The sequence below is a fragment of the Neopsephotus bourkii genome, unplaced genomic scaffold (genome assembly GCF_033783945.1).
Source record: "Neopsephotus bourkii isolate Nb327-2 ecotype Australia unplaced genomic scaffold, CSIRO-AGI_Nbou_v1 NB_1021, whole genome shotgun sequence".
In the NCBI taxonomy this organism is placed as follows: domain Eukaryota; kingdom Metazoa; phylum Chordata; class Aves; order Psittaciformes; family Psittacidae; genus Neopsephotus; species Neopsephotus bourkii.
In genome coordinates this window covers 303,794-326,979 of record NW_026901510.1, presented here as the reverse complement: position 1 = coordinate 326,979, position 23,186 = coordinate 303,794, and the positions used below count along the sequence as shown (strand labels likewise).

Genomic DNA, 23,186 nt, shown 5'->3' with positions numbered 1-23,186 from the left:
AAGCTGCAGTGGAAGTCCAGGGTTCTGTTGTGCCTGCTCCAAACCACAAGTGCTGCTTTCCCAACCAGCCTCTTAGATTACAGTCCTGTGGGACTTCTACTGTAGCCAGCAGAGATGGCACAGGGGCGGGACGGACAACTCTCCTCCCCACCGTCAGTTCTGTGGTCAATGTACCACAGCAACCCTCATTTATACACTGTGCCAATAGAAAGATACAGCATACTGGCTAGCAAAAAACACCCCTAAACACTAGCAGAGTTCACTTGCAATTTATGTCTTTTAAGCTTAATTTATGCAGCATATTTTTCGGAAGTCTCCCCTAGTAGAGTTTCATACAAGTGTGTGCAGTCACATAAGGACAGTAAGGCTCTATCACTCAGTTTCAAGTCACACATGACAGAATCCAGCATTTATTTTCATTGCTGTTGATTGCTAATGCAATAGTATGTGGAGCATTCATGGATGAGAATGAAGCTAGCTGCAACCCAAAACGCAATAGAGATTAGGGCTCAGAGAACTTCAGCAGGGCTTTCATCTATCTATCTAAATTCCATAGATTCTCACTCTATCGTGAAATTGTTCTCTGCTTCCTAAGTCTTATTCATTTTATCATCTGTTTCTTGGGCCACTCTGTTCTCCCCCTACCCTGCATGTAAATTTGGTCATGGTATCTAGAGAATACGGAGCAATTGCTAGGAAGTTTCTCATTAATCACTTCCTTTGGAATGCCAAATGCACAGCTCTATAAGAGAAGAAAGCTGACTTTGTGGCTGTAGCATAGCATGGAAAGTTCAGTGATATGGGATTTATTTCCTGCCTATATGACTTGGGTTTACTCTTAAACTGTTTATATTGGGACGTCATTAAAACAGGATTTTGTTCCCCTATCTTGTTTTTTAAGTGTCCATTACATGCGTGAAATAAAGATGAATAAATAAGGTACAAGTAGTTAACTAACTTCCCTACTTGTCCATCTTTTAATCTGTGAAGGGAAGATAGTATTATAATACCACTTCATAAAGCTGTTGAAAGAATTTATTCCATGCTATTTTTAAAACATACTGTGACTCTGGAAATTAAAAAACAATGAATAGTCAACACGAAAGCCTATTTACCTCAGCAGTGAAGAGGTTTAATGGGTAAAGCGCTCTGTAATGGCCATAGCACTGCTGTGGGTCTGAAAGGTCACTGTTTGGTTCGGACAAGTGCAATGATGTCTTTAGGCAAAACACATTTTGTTGGGCCCACAGTATTTTAAATACAAACACCATGTACATACTATTGATTTCTGATGACATGACTCTGTCAGTCAGAAGCATGAAGAGGCATCCTGAGAGATGCTGGAAGAAATACTCATGCAGACATAATTCTATCAGCAACAGAGTTTCCTGTTTACCTGTGAGAACAGATTTTACTATTTATTGTGTGGGATAACGGTGCCCACAACGGATTTTAGTATACTAAACAGTGATATTTACTTACATAGAATGATAAACCCTGCTACTACAGACTCATCAAAACTAGTGTGCAAAGGCACAGAGAAATACCAAGCCAAAACCAAAGATTGCACCTTCCATCTCTCAAACATGGACCATTGCTCAACTTCAACAGGCGAAAAAGCAACCCTTGTTTTATTGCTGATTGAAGACCCCATACAATTATACTTACCAACATCAGCACCACTGAGAGCTTTCCCTAATGGCCAGGGTCTCATATCAATTATCTTTCCATTGATGCTGAGCGACTGAACGCAACCCTGGAACCCACGGTTGGTGCCTGTGGCTCTGACCAGCCAGTACACGCTGGGGGCACCACCAACATAGAAAGGAGTCTGGAACGTAATTTTAGTGTATTGGCCCTGGAACGAAAACAGAGCATGACATGATGAAGAACAGACAGGAGACAGGATAATTAATTAAGCCACACTAGGTATAATCAATATTTTTTTCTCCACAAAGAATCGTGTCAGGGGGATGTACGTTGCTCACTGTTAGTTCTTTTCCGTTAGTCATTCCTCCAATCAGTCTAACATTTTAAATGCTACTTTTTGCACCCACATCCATCATAACTGGAGTATTCAAAGCAGGATAAAAACATTAAAAATCCCTCTGAGGAGGGATTGTGATCTTGCTTTCGCTGCAATTTCATCCTTTACTTTTGACAAAATTATTTGTCTTTTAAGCTCTTAGCGCTGCAGGACGTAGACTAATGTGATACTGCCTCTTGGACAAAACCCAGCAAGTGTTTAGCATTGAGTAATAATGAAATTACAAAAAACCATCAGTAAAACCTGTCAAGCAAAATTTCATAAAATTTCAATTTCAGTAGGCTTCTGCTCACTTTATGACCACTAAATTTACTCCCCATCTTTTTGTGTGTGTGTGTGTTCACCTGTTTATAGAAATGTATACACAGAAGTTTACTAGCACTGCTACAGTGCACAGAAAGGCACAACAGCAACAATAAAAACCTAAGAACTTTTCTGACAAGTGAGTCAAACTCCATGCTATTGTGGGCAATGGAGTCATGATTCCATCTATTGATCAGAATACATGTCTTTTGCCTTCTACTCAAAGGTTGTTTCAAAACCTCACTGTACTTCAGAAGAAAACACTCAAGATTCCCACATTTACTCATGGCCAGTTTTTACCAATGTGTCCTTCTAACAGCACTGACCTAAAATCTTTCTGTACTTCTCACTCTAATCCTGCCTTCATAGCATTTATAACAATAAATTATGTAGCTATATTTTGCCAAGCTAAATAAGCCCAGGTTATTGAATCTACAGGTGTTCACTGAACAGTGCACTGCAGAAACATATCAAATGGATCTCAACTTCAGCAGGAAAAATAATCCAGGTGGAGCTTGTAGCTAAAGAGAGTTCAGACGTCCGCAGGGTTTCATAGTGGGCATATGTCGGGGCTGTGGGCAAACAGCTCTCCAGTCTGCTTTCTACTTGCCATCTCCAATCACCTTTGGTGTTTCTCCCTGCCTTGGTCTGTCAAACTCCCCTTCTCTTGTAGGCACTCTTTAGACTGTTCAAGTCAAAATGAACTAGGTCAGAAAACAGTACCACTCTGCTGACACTAATTCACGTCATCCTAACTGGGAAGGGCTGAGGAGTACTTACTGGAGCAACAATACTACAGCAGCAGCAAGTTCTGGTGGAGAGCAGCACCTGCAGCAAACAACTTTTTTACTGCTGTAGCTGCAACTAGAAAAATGTATGTCCATTGTCAAACTCTTCTAAAATACTTTGTGAAGCATAATCCTCCTCCTAGTCTTTTGTTGCACCTTTTTTCTTTGACTTCATCTTTTTTTCTTTGACTTCACCTTTTTTTCTTTGACTTCACCTTTTTTTCTTTGACTTCATCTTTCTTGGCTATGGGTGTTCATAGTCCTGCACAGCCAGAAGCCTTCTTACCAAAGTGCCACGCAATAGCTTTAGTCTCTACTGGATGTATCTCACACTTGCCCTTTGCCTGGCCTCATCACACTGGTAACACACCACAATATGTGACAGACACTGAAATCCTTTCTTCTGTCATTTCCAGCTGATGACAATTCAATGCATGGCATTTTGTCTTCCCTTCAGTGTAAGTAAGTGCAAAGTAATAAGATGTTTGACTTTTTCAGGGTCAAGGATAGCATGCTAATAGTGGCTATCAAAGGGAAAAGGAAAAACATCTGAAACGATTTGAAACTGTCTTTTTTTCAGTGCCTTAATTTCAGTTCCATTTTCTGGCCTGCCAACAGGTGGGCAAGTCAAGACATCTTCCTCTATTATATTTTATCCTGGCAGCCTCATATGAAATTGTGGGTTTTAACATATATCAGCACAGAATTCATATCTCCATTACTGTGCTTACGTCTATGTCCATGGTGCACATGTAATTACACTTCTGTATACAAACCTTGTGTGGCCATACGCATATTATACATAAATATATAAACATATGCATCTATTTTTTTTTTCTCTCAGGAAGCAAAGCAGCTCTGGGAGGCTTGAAAGAGAAAGTAATCAGGAACAGCAGCTGTAAAACCTGGCAAACTTTTTAACTGGAGCTTGTATCTGAGGCTAACAAAGTGTAGCAGAAGGGTGGAAGAGCAAACATGGAGGACAACAAGAAAACTGTGATGGGATTCAGCAGTGGGATATTTATCAATGCGATTTCTAGACTAAGCATGTGAAAGAGTGATCTGTACACTGATCCTGGTTCACTAAATGTCCCAAAAACTGATAAATAAATATGTACCTTAAAAATCTGATCAGACTTCTGCTGGCAAAGAAAAATGTCAACATAATCTTGAGAGAGCCCAAGGTCGATCTGCAGGTGCAGGTCTGCCTACCTGAGATTTTCCCGTCACTGAAGCATCGTTGTCCATCCTGAGCCAGCCATTTGTCCCATCTCTGAACAATGTGACACTGTGCCAGTTCCCCAGCTTGATTTTGTTTTCACTCGTTATGACTGCAACTCCAGTGCCACAGTTGAACCTGGGAGTGTGAGACAGAGAGGGAAAGGTGACAATCACACATTAGCCACACAATTGAGTTATGTTTAGGTTTCAAACATTCTCTTCATTCCTGGGAACCTTTCTGCTTTGTGTTGCATGTTGCAGACCACATAAAAAATAGATACCAGGTCTATATATGATCTGTTCTAACTTTCAAGCTTCATTATCTGCCTCTCTCCCATGCAGCAAATGCTGCATTCTCTGGCTGTACCAAGTGCATTGCTAAGCTTGCCAGCAGGTGAAACCTGTTTCAAGACAGGGGGTATTACAGTCTGAGTTTCTGCTATGAGCAATTTCTCTTGGGAATTTTTCTAGCTCCCTGGTAAAAGGCAATGCTACATTAATAACGCTATAATTCAATATGAAACTCAGGACTGATTAACAAGGAGACCTCCAGGAGGTACCACTTTATCAATTGCCATTCAGTGCAGGTGAGTAGAAACACAATTAAGGCACATCACTTGCTTTGTTATTCCCCATTTTCAAAGGGCTCAACCTCCCAAGGAGATCCTCAATATTCTTTCACATGCTTCATTTTAAAAACTTGCAACTCTCTTCTAAACAAGGGATGCAAGATGAAGTTCCAGGCCCTTTGCTGGCATTAAATCCCTTCTTTTGCTACATTTCCTGCAGATTATTTTGCTGTGAAACAAAAAACACTGACTGTGCACAGCTCCATATAGCATCAGCTTAGCAAACACAGTGGCTCACTGGCATTTCTGATAACATAGTGTCCTGGGTTCAGCACAGTGCCCCTGACTAATGCCTTGAAAAAAATTTTGCCTTTACACCAAGGTCTGAGTGAAAAGAATTCAACAGAGCACGTGTCCTCTAAAGAATATGAGAGAAAAAAATATTGAAGAACTGTTAAATGAGGTAGCACCATCCATTTTGTGCACTGCATGGGACAAAAGTCAAAGACGTGGAAGATATTGATTACATATAGCACTCACAGGAGGCAGCAATGGGCCCTTCTCTTTTACATCAGATTGAGGACAGAGCAGGAGTTTTACCTGAACTGGATGCTACGTCGGATGATTGCCAATGACATAAAATCACCACGACCATGTTCATTTTCTCCACAGTACAGCAGCAAGCCATCTTCTGATTCAGCCTGCAATCATTGCATCAACATGAAAAGTCAAAGTCTAAGCCTCACAATAACAGAAAAATGCAAGCAGCACTGGAAGACTTTTCTCCAGAAAAGGCACATAATTTTTCAGATGGAGTTTTTAACTTGCAGAATCAGATTTTTTTTTTTATCAACTTTGAATCCAGCATTTGAAGAACCTAGAAAAACGTTTCCTTAATGCTTAAACTGGTTTAAGAACTTCTGTTTACAGTATGGTACTATCAGACCTGAAAAGAAGCCTGAAAGCATTAAAGGCTGTCAGACATCTCCCATATGATACCCTTGAGCACAAAGTGTAGCAAGGGTGTCCTAGGATGCCTGTTAAGTGTAAACACATCAGATTTACTTCACATAAATACATATACCTTGCTTCACATGTTCAGTGAGCCTGACACTTTTCAAGACAAACAACCTGTGCAAGCACCATTTCTCCATATGTGCATAGCAGGTGACAGAGTGGCTTTTTTGCAGCCATCCTTCATTTTAAGCTGACAAACTGATTGGAGCTAGCCCAGCTAGAGCCGCAGCCGGCACGCTACAGCGACCGCGAGCTTCTACCGAGATTCGGAAAATCAGAGGGGATAGCGGAGAGGCATCGCGGTTCCCGACATTTCCCGACATTTCCTGACGTTTCCTGATTCCCGAAGTCCCAGCAGCCCTTGCGAGACAGCGGCTGACATGGCGGGGGGCGTTCCCATGGTGAACGGCGACCACTCCCCTGCCCCTTGACTTGAAAGAGCCTTTGAGAGGGCAGCGACGTGTCGCTGCCCACCAGGTGAAGGGAAGAACAGGTAGGTCGTTTTGCTGACCAATATGGTCGTCTCCAGAAAGAGAGCTAGCAGTAAGAGGACTGTAGCAACTCAGACAGAGACCCCGGCCCTAACCGTGGCTGTTCAGGTCTCTGGATGCAGGGAGTGCCAGAGCCTGCTACTGCCGGGGGAGGGAGGACAGCATTCCACCTGTGTGAGGTGTGAGCAGGTAGAAGATCTGCTTAGCTTGGTGGCTGAACTTAAGGAGGAGGTTGAGACACTGAGGAGCATCAGGGAGTGTGAAAGGGAGATCGACTGGTGGAGTAACTCCCTGGCTGACCGGTTGGAGCGGCTCCAGGGAGATACCCCCCAAAAGAGGATGGACCCCCTGCCCTCTCAGACAGAGGGGGATGGCCTGAGACAGCCCCTGCCCTGTAGCTGTCGCCCAGAGGTAGGGGACCAAAAAGATGAGGAGGGTTGGAAGCGAGTTCCGGTTCGGCGTCGTGGGCAGCCCTCCTCCCTTCCTGCCCCGCTTCCCCAGGTGTCCCTCCGTAATAGGTTTGAGGCCCTGGATCTTGAAGGAGAGGTAGGTGAGGATGTGGTGCAAGGCCCACCTACAAGGCCACATAGGAAAAAGCGGTCGACTTCGCACCTCAAGACTGCCTCTGATAAGAAAGAAAGAAGGGTCATTGTAGTAGGTGATTCCATTCTGAAAGGAACAGAGGGCCCGATATGCAGAGTTGACCCTCATCATAGGGAAGTGTGTAGTCTGCCTGGAGCCCGGATCAGGGATATCACCAGGGCGCTCCCCAACCTGGTGCACCAGACAGACTACTACCCACTGCTGGTCTTCCAGACGGGTGAGGGGGAAGCTGCTTCCCGCAGTCTGAGGGGGATGAAGAAAGACTACAGGGCCTTGGGGCGGATGGTGAAAGACTCTGGGGCTCAAGTGATCTTCTCTTCACTCCTTCCATCTTCTATTGATGATGTGGGACTGAATGGGAAAATTCAGTCCATAAACGATTGGCTTCGAGGCTGGTGCTGCAGGCAGGGCTTTGGATTCTTTGATAACGGCTGGTTTTATAGGGCACCAGTCTGGACAATGGCATGTGGGAAAGGTTTATCACACAGAGGCAAAAGGATGCTGGGGCAAGAATTAGCAGGGCTCATTTGGAGAGCTTTAAACTAGATTCGAAGGGGGATGGGGTTGTAGCTGGGCTTGCCTCAGTGGGACAGCGCTCCGGAATTGATGAAGACTGGGAGGCCTCCTGTAATCCTAGGGTGAAATCGGTGTGCTCGGCTCGCTCCCTGAAATGTCTGTACACCAATGCGCACAGCATGGGAAATAAGCAGGAGGAGCTAGAAACCTGTGTTAAGTCAGGAGATTATGACCTGGTGGCAATTACAGAGACGTGGTGGGACAGCTCACATGACTGGAATATAGTCATGGAGGGCTATGTCCTTTTCAGGAAAGACAGGCCAGCCAGGCGGGGTGGTGGGGTTGCTCTTTATGTGCGAGAGCAGCTACAATGCATTGAGTTCTGTCCGGGGACAGATGATGAGCGAGTCGAGAGTCTGTGGGTGAGAATTAAGGGGCAGGCTGGCAGGGGCGATACTGTTGTGGGGGTCTGTTACAGGCCACCGGATCAGGGTGAGGAAGTTGACGAGGCCTTCTACAGGCAGCTGAGAGCGGCCTCACAGTCACAGCCCGTGGTCGTTGTGGGGGATTTTAACTTCCCTGATGTTTGCTGGAAGGACTACTCAGCAACCCAGCCACAGTCCAGGAGATTCCTCCAGTGTATAGATGATAACTTCCTCATGCAAATGGTGGATGAGCCAACCAGGAGAGGTGCGCTGCTGGATCTCATCCTCACTAACAAGGAGGGTCTGGTTGAAGGAGTGAAGGTTGAGGGCTGCCTTGGTTGCAGCGACCACGAGATGGTGGAATTCAGGATCTTGTGTGGTAGGGCCAGTAGAATATCAAGTAGAATCACAACCCTGGACTTTAGCAGGGCAAACTTTGGCCTCTTCAAGCAATTGCTAGGGGAAATTCCATGGACTAGGCTGCTTGAAGGTAAAGGGGCCCAAGGTAGTTGATTGACGTTCAAGGACTGCTTTTTCCGAGCTCAAGATCAGAGCATCCCAACATGCAGGAAGTCAAGGAAGAGGGTCAGGAGACCTGCGTGGCTAAATAGGGAATTGCTGAGTACGCTCAAGTGGAAGAGAAGAGTTTACAGGTCATGGAAGGAAGGGCTGGCCACTCTGGAGGAATATAAGGCTGCTGCTAGAGGATGTAGGAAAGCAGCTAGGATGACTAAGGCCTCCTTGGAATTAAAGCTGGTGAGAGGGGTCAAGGACAGCAGAAAGAGCTTTTTCAAATACATGGCAGATAAAACTAACACCAGAGGCAATGTAGGCCCGCTGACGAATGGGACGGGTGCACTGGTGACAGAAGATACAGAGATGGCAGAATTACTGAATGCCTTCTTTGTCTCTGTCTACTCTGCCGGAGGCAGTCCTGAAGAGCCCTGTACCGCTGAGACCTCAGATGAAGTCAGGTCAACGGAGCGGTTTGCCTTAGTCGATGAGGAATGGGTTAGAGACCAGTTGAGCAACCTGGACATCCAGAAATCCATGGGTCCAGATGGGATGCACCCGCGGGTGCTGATGGAACTGGCAGAGGTCATTGCTAGACCACTCTCCATCATCTTTACCAAGTCTTGGGAAACAGGAGAGGTGCCTGAGGACTGGAGGAAAGCAAATGTCACTCCCGTCTTCAAAAAGGGCAAGAAGGAGGACCCGGGTAACTATAGACCGGTTAGCCTCACCTCCATTCCTGGGAAAGTGATGGAACACCTTATCCTTGGTGCCATCTTAAGGCATATCAAGGATAAGAGGGTTATGAGGGGCAGTCAACATGGCTTCACCAAGGGGAAGTCATGCTTGACCAACCTCGTAGCCTTTTATGAGGAAATAACACAGTGGATGGATGATGGCAGAGCGGTGGATGTGGTCTACCTTGACTTCAGCAAAGCGTTTGACACAGTCTCCCACAGCATCCTCGCAGCTAAATTGAGGAAGTGTGGTCTGGATGATCGGGTAGTGAGGTGGACTGTGAACTGGCTGAAGGAGAGAAGCCAGAGAGTTGTAGTCTATGGGGCGGAGTCTAGTTGGAGGCCTGTATCCAGTGGAGTGCCTCAAGGGTCGGTACTGGGACCAGTATTATTTAATATATTCATCAACGATTTAGATGAGGGAATTGAGTGTACTATCAGCAAGTTTGCTGATGACACTAAGCTGGGAGGGGTGGCCAACACGCCAGAAGGCTGTGCTGCCATCCAGCGAGACCTGGACAGGCTGGAGAGTTGGGCAGGGAATAACTTGATGAAATATAACAAGGGAAAGTGTAGAGTCCTGCATCTGGGCAGGAACAACCCCAGGTTCCAGTATAGGTTGGGGAACGACCTGTTAGAGAGCAGTGTAGGGGAGAGGGACCTGGGGGTTCTACTGGACGACAGGGTGACCATGAGCCGACACTGTGCCCTTGTGGCCAAGAAGGCCAATGGCATCCTGGGGTGTATTAGAAGGGGGGTGGTTAGTAGGTCGAGAGAGGTCCTCCTTCCCCTCTACTCTGCCCTGGTGAGACCGCATCTGGAATATTGTGTCCAGTTCTGGGCCCCTCAGTTTAAGAAGGACAGGGACCTGCTGGAGAGAGTCCAGCGCAGGGCAACTAAGATGATTAAGGGAGTGGAGCATCTCCCTTATGAGGAAAGACTGAGGGAGCTGGGTCTCTACAGTTTGGAGAAGAGGAGATTGAGGGGTGACCTTATTAGTGTATATAAATATATAAAGGGGGAGTGTCACGAGGATGGAGCCAGGCTCTTCTCAGTGGCAAACAGTGATAGGACAAGGGGCAATGGGTACAAACTGGAACACAAGAGGTTCCACTTAAACTTGAGAAGAAACTTCTTCTCAGTGAGGGTGACAGAACACTGGAACAGGCTGCCCAGGGAGGTTGTGGAGTCTCCTCTGGAGACATTCAAAACCCGCCTGGACACGTTCCTGTGTAACCTTATCTAGGTGTTCCTGCTCCGGCAGGGGGATTGGACTAGATGATCTTTTGAGGTCCCTTCCAATCTCTAACATACTGTGATACTGTGATACTGTGAAATTGCCATGTGTGTTAGATCACCATGTGAGGCAACAGACTACTGCTGCTCTAGTGATGGTCTCATACTTAGGCTGTGAGTCTGGCAAGTCTGCTTTACATGGAAGCGGGAGAGCATTCAAGAGCTCAGCCACCCTCCCTGCAGGCAGCCCTACCAGCTCCGTCCATAATACACAGACAGCATTAACACAAATCACCGTGGGACGTACCCCACCACTTCAGACAGGTAGTTTAAGGAGTCCGGTATCTTGCAGGTATTAATAGCTGGTGTCCCAAACTTCAGAGGTGGAAAATAATGCCTACTTAAATCCTGCAAAGTAGGAAAGGAACTCTGGATATAGGGCAGTATTTTCCTCAGTACAACAAGATCACATTTTCTTAAATCACAGAATCATAGAATAGTTAGGGTTGGAAAGGATCTTAAGATCATCAAGTTCCAACCCCCCTGTCATGGGCAGGGACACCGCACACTAAACCATGTCACCCAAGGCTCTGTCCAACCAGGCCTTGAACACTGCCAGGGATGGAGCATTCACAGCTTCCCTGGGCAATCCACTCCAGTGCCTCACAACCCTTAAAGAACTTCTTCCTTATATCCAATCTAAACTTCCCCTGTTTAAGTTTTAACCCATTACCCCTTGTCCTATCGCTACAGTCCCTAATGAAGAGTCCCTCCCCAGCATCCCTATAGCCCCCTTCAAAAACTGGAAGGCTGCTATGAGGTCTCCACGCAGCCTTCTCTTCTCCAGGCTGAACAGACCCAACTTTCTCAGCCTGTCTTCATACAGGAGGTGCTCCAGTCCCCGAATCACCCTCATGGTCCTCCTCTGGACTTGTTCCAACAGTTCCATGTCCTTTTCATGTTGAGGACACCAGAACTGCACAATGCAAAGATACTACATGCCACCTCTAAACTGTAATTCACAAAAGTTCCAGGTGTACTTCAGGCTACAGCTCATTCACATGGCTATAACCTTGCCAATGTACATTGCTGCTAGCCTGCAATACTTTCTAGTCCCAGGGATTCTCTCATACACTGCCTATGAATAATAAATCCAAATATTTTAGCTCAGTTTACCAACTTCATTTGCATTCACTGAAGGTGAAGCAAGATATCTAGAGATTAAAATGATGTATTGGTTCACCACAATTACCAATTCAGCTATACTAACGCTAAGTTATTGTTCCGTTGTCGATAGAACAAGCAAATAAAAAATAAAGCTCCTATGTGAGCTTGGGATTGCTTAAACTTACCCTGAATTCAAGGGTAATTTGAAATGTCTGATAGGAGTTTTTCAGTGGTTCAAAGGTGATATATGAGTATCCAGAAAACTGAGGATACTGGATAGTAATATCTGAAAAGCAAAGACAGAAGCATGTTACTTAGCAGTCTTCTCCCACATAGAAATCAATATACATATTTAGCACTAAACAACATCAGGTGAAAACAGAAAGCAGAGTTCCTCCAGACACAACCATTTGTCTGCAGCAGTCAGCAATCAGTTAACCTATTGCCTTGTCCTCCCACCACCTTTCACAAGTAATTCCTTCATTCCCAAGGACCTGGTGAACTTGGAAAGATGCAGAATCCTGAGGGCCAAATAGCACTCAACAGTTCAAGCGCTGTGAATGCAGTGGAAATTTCTCTAGATTTCATCCTTGTTATGGAAGACTGAACCCATCAACTTCATATTTATCTCCTTTTAAGAATTCGTTTAGCAAAGAGAAAACAAAGTAATTTCCTATTCTGCAAGATTATAAAAACATATGTGGGAAATGTGTCCAGACTTTAAACCACATTAGTCACTGCTGCTCCATAGCTGCTGTGCTCAACATCTGCAGAATCCCTGGATGACTTATAAGAGCCAAGCAGCTTCCAGCACTTCCCTCAAGTCAGCTCAGGACAGAATCTAAAGGCAGTGATAGGGAGAAGAATCCCCGCAGGCAGCTCTCCATCCCTGGCTGCAACAGTGGCACTTCATATTGCTCTTGTCAGCTGGAGTTATCAATCCTTTCTTGTCTTATGTTAGAGTCCCACCCTGGCTTCAGCACAGAAAATCAGCGATATGTCTTACTGTTATGTTTGCAGCTCATTTTCCTAAGAAGCCCTGAGGACAGACATAGTTTCAGACCTTAATTGTTTGGTTTTTTTCAGTTTGCAATGGATCTATGTCTAATGAGGAAGGAAGGTTGAGGAGTCCTATTCCTTTTTGCTAATTGAATACTGAGTGTGTTTTTATTGCAGACTTGGATCTGGCTTTCTCAGCTCTCTCAGTGTTTTTGTTTGCAGTGCAACCATTTTAAGCTGAAGACAATTTGGTGTTATAAACCTGAATGCAACCGCAGGAGACAGCAACTAACTCATGCCCGCATCACAAGCAGAACTCATTGGACAAGAGCACCGTGCAGCTGTGTAAAGAAAAGTCTGTTTTCATTCAGATTAATATACTATTTAACAATATTGGCTGCATCAGAGAATTCAAGACACAGAAATATTGTACATGGTGCTACTGTTTACCAAGGAATAACACACTCCCTTGTGAAAAATGGTGGTTTTGGACTGACATTAACAAATCCGTTCTACAAGTTGTATATAGTTATGTCAGTTCAAATAAATAGTTGACTATTCATACTTGATCAAGGCCAAAAATCACATCTGCAGCTCTTCCATGTGACTGAGTCACAACAGATTGTTTTCAGAATGAGCCCTCTTTGCTCTAGCACCAGGAGGAGATCAAACACCTTCAGTGTCTGTATCTCCAGCACGCAGCGCTGTGCACCACAAATGTCTAACACAAGCCTGCAGAAGAAATGTGTCTCCGACCCTCTGCTGTGTGTCAGGCTCTTGGTAGATAAATCAGCATGGGGATGGATGGATCAGCTCTTTCTCAGCTGGTAGGACAGCGCCACTAGAAGCCACAGAACACTTTCTCTGCACAAGCTCTAGCATTCATCTGACCCCTTGGTCACCAAACCAGAAGAAAGGTAACTCCAGGTGGGGAAAAAACTATCTACCCATGGCCTGGTAAGTGAGCTGCACTGGCTCCTCAGGTTATCAGCTCAACATCAGACCCAGCAAAAGGGTGAGGTTAGGTCTGCAGAGGGAGAGAAGGTGGCAAGGGAAGGAGAAGAAGAATGGTGTCTTTCAGCTCAGCAAGCTCTTACCCCAGCTCAACCGCCCTGCAGAGCGGTGAGAAGACACATGGTAAATCCTGACTGGTCATGATTTCTGAACTGGGGAGGTGATTTTGTTCCTCTCTTGCCCAGGGCTGACTGATATGGGTGCTGAGGCTACCACTCCAGCACTTGTGGCCTACAGACCATGAAGAAAGCCTTCTCTGGAACTGGTTTTACAACTGGGGCTCTGTGTCACACCCCTGCTGCAGAATCAGCATCATCCAACTAACCACACTGTAAATGCAGGTGATTTAAGGCTTCAGCTGCAGGAAAAAGGCAAGGGTCAAAGGGGGGTTGAATGTCCCTGCTGGAAGCTCTGGATGCCATGGCTGGATCCTGTTAGACCTGGGTGCCTACCAATATATCTGGCTCCAACACCCTCCCACACCTAGGTTGGAGAAGGAAGATGAACCTCCCTGTGCACACTCACAGAGGTTCTGCATTCACATTTATTAAAAAATAACTTCTTTCACCTGAGGATGTCTAAACTGGATGTGGAAGCTCCTGCTGTCCTCAGGAATTAAGCCTAGCCATCTATTCCCAAAGCAGACTTTGGCTGGTTCATTGCGAAGCTGATCCTCGCGCTGGACAAGGGGAAGCCAGCAGCATTGGGCACACAGAAACCTACCTTCCGCACATGTCTCTCCGCCTTTTCCCAAGTTGCAGTGGCAGCGTGAGCCACCCCGGTCATAATCGTTGATGCAAAAGCTGTCTGCAGAACAGATGGCCTCATCGCAGGACAGATCAAAGAGGCGCGCAGCAGAATATGTGCTTCCCCTTCTTGAAGCCCGAGCTGTAGTCACCCTTGCTGTGGTTGAGGACCATGTGGTGGTGGGAATGGAAGTACTGGGTTCAGAAGTAGTTGTAAGGACCCGTGACAGGAGCCTGGAACTAGACCCTGGTGTGACCTTAGTTTCAACTAGAAATTTTCTGTTGCCCCCCTTAATGGCAGGAAGGGGTCTGAGCTGAAAGGAAATAAAGAAGCACAAATTCAGTAACAACTAAAATACTACTACATGGAAATTAAATTAATAACTTTCAAGATACAGAGCCAAGGCAATAAATTTATCCTCATTTAAGAAAAAGAAATATTATTATATCTGAGCACATAATATCACATTGAACTTCCTGACAAGACCAGACACTTGAAATATCAAGACTATGAAGAAAAGACGAATAAGAAGTGAAATCTTGAAATTTACCTCTTCTATGTAAATGTCATAGTCGGAGTCATCGATTTCAAATCCATCATCATCACCAGTCACTGTATCTGTGATATATCGATGCCCATAGCTTCCACTTCCTAGTTCCTCAGAGCCTAAAAAGACATGACTGGCATATTCAGTTCATGTATTTTTTTCTCTTTACAGGAAGTCAGATCTTATCACCTTCTCATTTGCCACATGGAAATATGTGGATGAACTCTACAGAAAATGCAAATGTCAGCCTGAAACGGGAGATGATGTCCTAGTGATATACGTGCAACTTAAAGTGAAGACCCTCATTTAGTCATTTTCTAAGTGACTAAACAAATTAAGCAGGCAAAACTGTTTTTTTCCTACTCCAAACTGACTTTTATCCATCATTCTTCCAGGACAATGGCTCAACTTTTTTGGTGTGGACAACACTTTAGTAACTGAATTGTTCTTCACAGAATCACAGATTGGTTTGGTAGGGACCTTAAAGGTAATCTAGTTCCAAGCCCCCTGCCACAGGCAGGGATACCTTCCACTACAGGAGGTTGCTCAAAGCCCCATCCAACCTGGCCTTGAACGCTGCCAGGGACAGGGCAGCCACATTAATTTTATTTAAATTAGCATAAATTTGAGACTAGTAGCAGGAAAGGGACAAAGGCCTTTATGCAAAATCAGAGTTTTCAGATCTGACTTTTCCCTTTTATAAATACACAGTCTCATACCTGACCTGTTGGTTACCAAATAACTAGAACAGCAGTAAAGATGCATCTAGGTAGGGCTTTACTGACATACTCTTCTTAGGACTCAGACAGGAGCATATTCCTTATGCTCCTGAAATTAGCATCCTAATCCTAGCCTTTTTAGGCTATTTTCTAAAACAATTTTGTACCTAGAAAAAAGAAACATGCACAGATATCATGCATTTTTCATGCATAATCTGTTCTGCCTCTCCCTACAGCACTTAACTGTGATGTGAAGGACACTAGGTTGGAAACAGGCAGTTTATACAGTAAGAGGGTCCTCACAGAAAATACCTGTGCTTTTCTGCACTTCACATAGCAATTTCCGTGTAAACAGTGGTTTATGCTTTTCAGCTATTAAATCAAAAGTAATGAAGAAAGGTAATATAGATAACAGCATCATTATCGTTGTGTCATTTTAGCATGAGTAAGAATAGACAAACATTTGATGACCATTAAAACAACAGAATTTGCACATTTGCTTTTTCCATAAAATATTTTGCAATCACTTAACACCAGCATGGGTAACCCTTGCTTTACTAAGCCCCTGTATAAGCTGATCACGTGTGTGTGTTTATTTTAGCAACCACAAGCTGCCTGTGTTTTCTCATAAATCAGTGTGTCCTTCATATTACAACATTCAGAGACACAGTCTTGCTGGGCAGTGGCTGTCCACGGAAAGGAGATATGACAACCCAGAAAATGCCACTTGATGGTAGTGAGAGCTTAACTACCACCACTGAACAACCCAATGGAGCCAGTGAGTGATGAAGCTAAGGAGGCTCATCAGACTTTCACAGGGAGCACTGTGGGTACAGTGCTGCTGAGCCATTTGAGCCAGTCTAGCCAGGGGCAGCCATCTTTTAACTCAGTGGAGAATAAAGGAAAAACTCACTGACCTGGTTCAGGCAGGAAAGCACTTGTCTAAATCTTTGTGTACTTTTGCTTCCTTGCCATGACTGCAACTCAGAAATCCTTGCAGACAGTTACGGAATCAAGCATATGTGCACCACATACACATGTGCACTGGCTGGCTAACTGGCTGCCTGCAATACGATTTGTAGGAGTTACTTATCAATGGATTTACATGTTAGATTATCATATAGAAAAATCAGAGTCAAGTGAGTAGAGGTAATGAGGCATACACACTTGCAACTAAAGCAGCATGCTAGACCAGAAGAGAAAGCGTATAAGCCTTTCCCTCTAACATTTATACCTAATCATCTGTAAATAATGCAGTTTAACTGAATGTTAAACAGAAGTATTCAGCACAGAGTTCTATCAACTGAGCTAAGCAGAGAGCTCGTAGCTTTACAACTGGTAATGAGATGAGGCCAACTGGAAAACCTACATGCAGATTATTTCTGCTAGTGACTGAATGCACAGGCAAAGGATTACTACTGACAAAAAGGGCACATTTATGAACTGGTGATTCGGAGAAAACTCCAGGAACAAACTTGCCAACAAAGTTTTCAAGCTGACAAGCAGGTATTCTTTATTGCAGCGCTGGGAGACACGAGGGATAGCTCCTCCTAATGGGTGTCCCTGTATTGCTACACAAGCCATCCTTTTATAGTCCCTGGGCATGCATACATATTCATGAGGCTACATATGGATTACATCACTTTCCAGAAAGTTCCCCACATGCGTACAGAATTGTGGTGGTGGTCTCTGAGGGTCATTTACTTCTTCCAACAATCTTCATCACTTCTGGCAGCCTTTGAAGCACGCACAGTAGATGCTCATACCAGCTTAATTGGTTCGTTAGCACCAGAGACATAATAATTCTCCTATCCTCATACTTACCAGTTAGTTTAACTGTAGCCCATCCTGGACACCTGCAGTTCCCGGATACTCCATATCCCTGTGTCCTGTTCTTCTAGACTGTTTTTCTTAAAGCTATGTCAACTATAATGATTTATCTTGTACAAGAATTCTCTGTATGCTCTCTAGCTGTAGTCTATTTTTTTTTTCCTGTGTATCATGCACCTCAGTAATTTTCCATTGCTACTGTTACAAAGCCATCAAACTTAACACTACTTAAAACTGATTCTAAAGGTTTATAAATTTCATTTTGTAATTTTGTCCTCCCCCTTGTCTCACTGGTCATGATCCTGCATTCATTTGAATTAATTCCACCATATGGAATAATATCAAAATATGGACAAAATCTCATATTCCTAGTATTCGCTTGTATAGTCACTCAGGTTAATCACCACCACAGGATAATTTTACTCCAGGTACAAAGAGTAGAGTAGAGCAGAGCAGAGTAGAGCAGAATAGAAGGATCTACAGGATCATCTAGTCCACCTACAAGGTTAGCTTTTTCCAATCATCACTCCATCAGAATCTCATTCTTTGGCAACAGTGATTTTATATGATGTGCATTTCTATTACAGAATTTCAGTGTGCTCTACCTGAAACACAAATATGACAAATACGACTTGCAGTATAACAAAAATTACATGAAGGAAGCACACCCCAGCACTAACTCAGCCAGGCTTTGCCACCAGATGCAGCCATTTTCAGCTCACTGGAATACTGTTGCTTTTAAGTCAGGTCTGTAATATTACTTATTGCCTTTATATTGTGTGTCTGAAACTATTTTAGAACTAATTCAGTACTTCTAGTGGATGAAACTGTAGTTTACCTAAAAGTAACAGAATCCATAAAGTTTGGAAAAAGAAAGGAAGAAACACAAATCATGTGTCAGGGAAAACACTCCAATCTGTATTAAACAAGCTGTGACACGCAAATTCCAGTTTCTAATTTAGAAGTCATAAGCTAAAAAATAAATATCTGTTGTAGTCCAAATTCTGCCATATATTTTTTTCTTCTCAAGCAAACTTTCTACCTGCTTAATGGGATTTAGGTTTAATAAGGATTGCAGGAATGGAGCAATACAGAGAATGAAGTAACTTTATATTCACATGTAGGAAAATCTTAGTCTGAAATGCACATTCAGATACATACATATAGAGACACGATTTTAATGCCATGTCAGTTTTACAGAAGTGCAGCTCTCCCGATTTGAGTGGAGTTACCACTAAACTACATCAATAAACACCAGCATGCAACGACACCTGGTAGCTTGGGAGAGATGGGCAGTTCCTCAAGCCAAAGGTGTGCTTCTTTCATCTAGCAGACCAAAATGTTCCATGCTTTTCCAACAGATGACCTTGGTAGATGAAATGTACCCACTGTTTTAAATGAGGCAAAGATTCCTTCTACCTTAGTGAACTTTTACAGCCTGGAGAGAACAAAGAAGGTATGGTTTATTATGACTGCTTTGAGAACCTTCTTCAAAGACCTTCAGGACATAATTTTGGCATCACCAGGAAAAGTGTAACTTCAGAAGGTCTTCTTTCATCCATAGGTCTATAGCACAGCCTCAGATCCCTGCTTTTGCTCCCCCCTGCCTCTACCTGAGTTTCAGCCAGCACATGCTGCATTACTTTACCTGCTGATCTGTGAGCAGTCTTGGTAACATAATGCACGCAGAATCAGCGAAGCATGGAGATGTACTCTCTTCTAACCATACCTGAATTTATACAGATGAGTACACACATAGATAATATAATCTAACAGCCCATAAGCTTTTCAGTTGCCTTGCTCTTTCCTACACTTGGTGCTGGCTCACTGGATGTAACAGGATAGTCACATGTGACATGACACAATAAAACTACAAAACAAACAGAAAGCAGAGAAGCTAACAGGACATTTTGCAGAGAAACCCCCACACAAGCCCATCTATTAAGAGCACTGCATTGTTTTAGTGGAGCGCTCATAGAATCATAGAATAGTTAGGGTTGGAAAGGACCTTAAGATCATCAAGTTCCAACCCCCCTGTCATGGGCAGGGACACCTCACACTAAACCATGTCACCCAAGGCTCTGTCCAACCTGGCCTTGAACACCATCAGGGATGGAGCATTCACAACTTCCCTGGGCAACCCATTCCAGTGCCTCACCACCCTTACGGTAAAAAACATCTTCCTTATATCCAATTTAAACTTCCCCTGTTTAGGTTTTAACAAATTACCCCTTGTCCTATCACTACAGTCCCCAGTGAATAGTCCATCCCCAGCATCCCTATAGGTCCCCTTCAGATACTGGAAGGCTGCTATGAGGTCACCATGCAGCCTTCTCTTCTCCAGGCTGCACAGCCCCAACTTTCTCAGCCTGTCTTCATATAGGAGGTGCTCCAGCCCCTGATCATCATCGTGGCCCTCCTCTGGATTGTTCCAACAGATCCATGTCCTTTTTATGTTGAGGACACCAGAACTGCTCACAATACTCCAAGTGAGGTCTCATGAGAGCAGAGTGGAGGGGCAGGATCACCTCCTTCAACCTGCTGGTCACAGTCCTCTTGATGCAGCCCTGGATATGTCTTACAATGGGTGGTAAACCAGGGACAATTAAGTAAAGTGGTACTCTGCAAATACTGAAACAATGACTACAGAGATTATACGCAAGCTATATTTCATTAAATCACTACTGCAGTGTACAAGGAGATGAAGCCTGTTTAAGACCCTCTACCAGGACCTATAATCCTGTTTTATAATTAATTGGAAAACCTGTGGGGGGTCATGCACTTTAGGCAGATCCTGTCCAAACAATCAGGGATTAAGTTCTACCAAAGAAATCTTTCTCAAAACAAACAGAAAGCCATGAGCATACTGACAAGGAGACATAGGCAACACAGGCAGACTCAATGGAAGTGTTAGCAGACTGACCACCTTCATGCAGAACCCTCACAGGTCTGAATCCAAAACACATTTTAATCTGAATTTTATTCTTGTCAGTGACTTACAGTGAGGCACTGCACATCACTTGGCCTATCTCTTGTTTTCTGTCCCTGTCCCTATAAATACACTGTTTTTGTAAAGCCTTTGGAGACCTGTGAAAACAGTTCTTAGGAAAACCTTCTCCATTTGCTATCTCCAGGACACATCACCATCATTTATATAAAGGTTTGGGCCTGAGGGACTTCCATTTTCCTGTGACTGAGTCTCAGCTAACGCATTCAAGTGCCGTGCAGGGTGCCTTGCCTGGTATTAGCCTGGCGGTGACAGCCAGGACCAGAGGAAAGGATGTACCCCTATTAAGGCAGCCCTTTCTTTCAATTTATTGTGGAAACAGGCAGGATGGTATTTTTAACAGAAGACACTTCCTCTGTTGGTTTGGCAAAGCTGAGGTCTGGTGACCTTCCAGGCACAGTGCAAACCCCATCTGTTTCCCTAGGAGAAGAAGGTTATTTAAGCAATGCAGGTGATGACACTTTGTTTGTTTGATTCTTTGGGACAGTTTATTTTGTTGTTACTAAACCGGACCTGTGCAGTCTTTTGTTTTCAAGTAAGTTGTCCATGAAACATTGAAAGTTTAATGAAGCAAAACCCCAGCAACCGCATAAGTGAAACACCCACAACCTGCATCTGTAACTAAGAAAAGCAACCAAAAATATTTATTACATCATTTCCCTTTAGGGAAAAAAAAAAAAAGCAAGCCAAATCACAAATAAATGAGAGCCCATGGGGAAACCTGCCCTCTCCTTCCTCCCTGAAAATGGAGCAATAAACCAAGCATGCCTTTTTTTACTAGGTAAGGGGTAACTGCTTATAATCAAGGCCACGTGTTCTAATTGCAAGGAAACTGGGAGGTCTGTCACATTAGGTGATACTGTCAGCAACCCTTCAGAGGACCATTTTAGTGAACAAAGACAATGGTTTCCTCTGTGGGGCTGAAAATGAAATCAAGAGTAAGGCAAAGCCAGACAGCTTTTAAAACCAAACTGCGAGAGCTACATGTGAGAATGAGATAAACTCCAGCAGAAAACATCCCTAAGTATCCTGGATTCAGTATCTGCAGGACTCATCTCTGTCTCAGACTGCAGAGAAGAGATGTGCAATGCAATATGGAACCTGAAGGTCCAGTGCCTTTGATGTAATGCTGGGAATTTGTTCTTCACTTCAAATAAGCCAGAAAAGCAGTAATCATTTCAAAATGAGCATAAAAATCAGAATATACAAGCATAAAGTGATAGAATTTTAGAATTCAAAACCATTACGGACCTTGGTGCCACACGGCCTCAGTGCAATGCAAAGGACCCAGATATCATGTGAACTTCTTTCAGCTTCCTAAGATATTTCAGGTATCTCTGAGGAATACACAGTCAGAAAATAGCATCAAATATCTGTGGCATGTTGCACTCCATGGAGGAGGAAGTGTAGTAATACTGAAGATACTAATTCCTACAATGTGCACCCTGAAGAGCAAAGATGTTTGTTTCAGAGATGTCAACTGTCTGACACCCTTCCAGCAGCAACAGGTGAGTAAGAGGTATCTGCAGGCTCTTTAGGAGAGTCACTCATCTGGTGCCATTTGAGATGCATTATGGTACCTGAGACATCTCCAGAGGACTGTCAGGTGCCTGGCAGATGCCTGGAAGGCACATGCCCTCCTGCAGCGACAGCTGAAAAGCACAGGGCCTAGAAGACATCAAGTCCACCTATTTCTGTATCTGAGAAATCAAATGAATGATTAACTAGGCCAAAGAAGGTAACTATTAGGTTTTTGGATACTTGAAGAGGGAAGATGCAGATACATCATGTGAACTTGAAGAGAATTTTACTTTGTTGCCCTTAAGCTTAACATAGATGTTCAGTGAAACTTGTCAACAGTTTAGATCACTCTTCACAGGCTTTTTTTTTTTTTTTTTTTTTTAGCATATTGGGGAAAAGTGAGTATTTAGGCTACGCATGGCACTAATGAGGAACATTTTTTCACAACGGAAGTTAGCTTTTCTAGTAATGCACAACATACTTGTGTATCTGGTTAACATTTAAAACAGTTTCTTACACAGACATGACAGCTAAAGTCACGTGAGGGCTGCTACACTGAGTTACACTGCTGCTTCCAGATAGCCACAGAACTTATTTTTAAAGGTATTCTCTCGTCTTTGAACACCACTCCTTGTTCTACAAAAATCTGGTTGTTGTGAAGGCAAGTACCGACAAGATAACACAGGCTTTCATGCACAGTGGCTATATATAGCTTTTAAGCCTATTTCCGAAATCCATCCTGGATTTAAGAGCAGACTGGCAAAGGAACCACATTCGTATTTGCTCAAAAGCCCGGCATTTGCCAAAGTAGCCCTAAGTACAAAAGACCTGATGCACGGCTGGAGCACGTCATGGACATGACATGGCGCCAGGCTCTAGGAGCTTTGCCCACTCATGAGGGTCTCCCCCAGGCACTGCCAGCCCCTTGGTGCAGGGAGACCAACCTCTCAGCAGCACCCATGTGCCTGCCATGGACTGGCAGAGTTTCTGAGCCTCCTCAGAAAGCAGTGCAATATGCATAATACATTCACTTTCAGATTTGATCCAGGCACACAGAATCAAGCTCATGCCCCTGTGAACCTCTCCAGAAATCAGTGTTTGCATACAGCAGGAACAAATTTGATTCCAAGCTTTACTGACAGAAACCCATGTTTTAGAGCCCTCTCAAC

General features: G+C 44.1%; 2 protein-coding genes across 2 annotated transcripts in view; both read right to left on the bottom strand.

The window, feature by feature from the left end:
• EGFLAM (EGF like, fibronectin type III and laminin G domains) overlaps positions 1 to 23,186 on the bottom strand; it is an 89,496-nt gene that overhangs the window by 29,622 nt on the left and 36,688 nt on the right. The window contains exons 8-13 of the mRNA XM_061360359.1: positions 14,944 to 15,059; positions 14,370 to 14,706; positions 11,819 to 11,919; positions 5,529 to 5,629; positions 4,351 to 4,495; positions 1,669 to 1,858 (exon numbers count right to left, since the gene is read on the bottom strand). Coding sequence (XP_061216343.1) covers positions 1,669 to 1,858; positions 4,351 to 4,495; positions 5,529 to 5,629; positions 11,819 to 11,919; positions 14,370 to 14,706; positions 14,944 to 15,059 — 990 coding nt within the window. The remainder of the gene's footprint in view (positions 1 to 1,668; positions 1,859 to 4,350; positions 4,496 to 5,528; positions 5,630 to 11,818; positions 11,920 to 14,369; positions 14,707 to 14,943; positions 15,060 to 23,186) is intronic.
• The window catches only part of LOC133215974 (synembryn-A-like), a 305,748-nt gene continuing 302,613 nt past the window's right edge, over positions 20,052 to 23,186 (bottom strand). The window contains exon 10 of the mRNA XM_061360358.1: positions 20,052 to 20,066. The gene's annotated coding sequence lies outside the window, so the exon portion shown is untranslated. The remainder of the gene's footprint in view (positions 20,067 to 23,186) is intronic.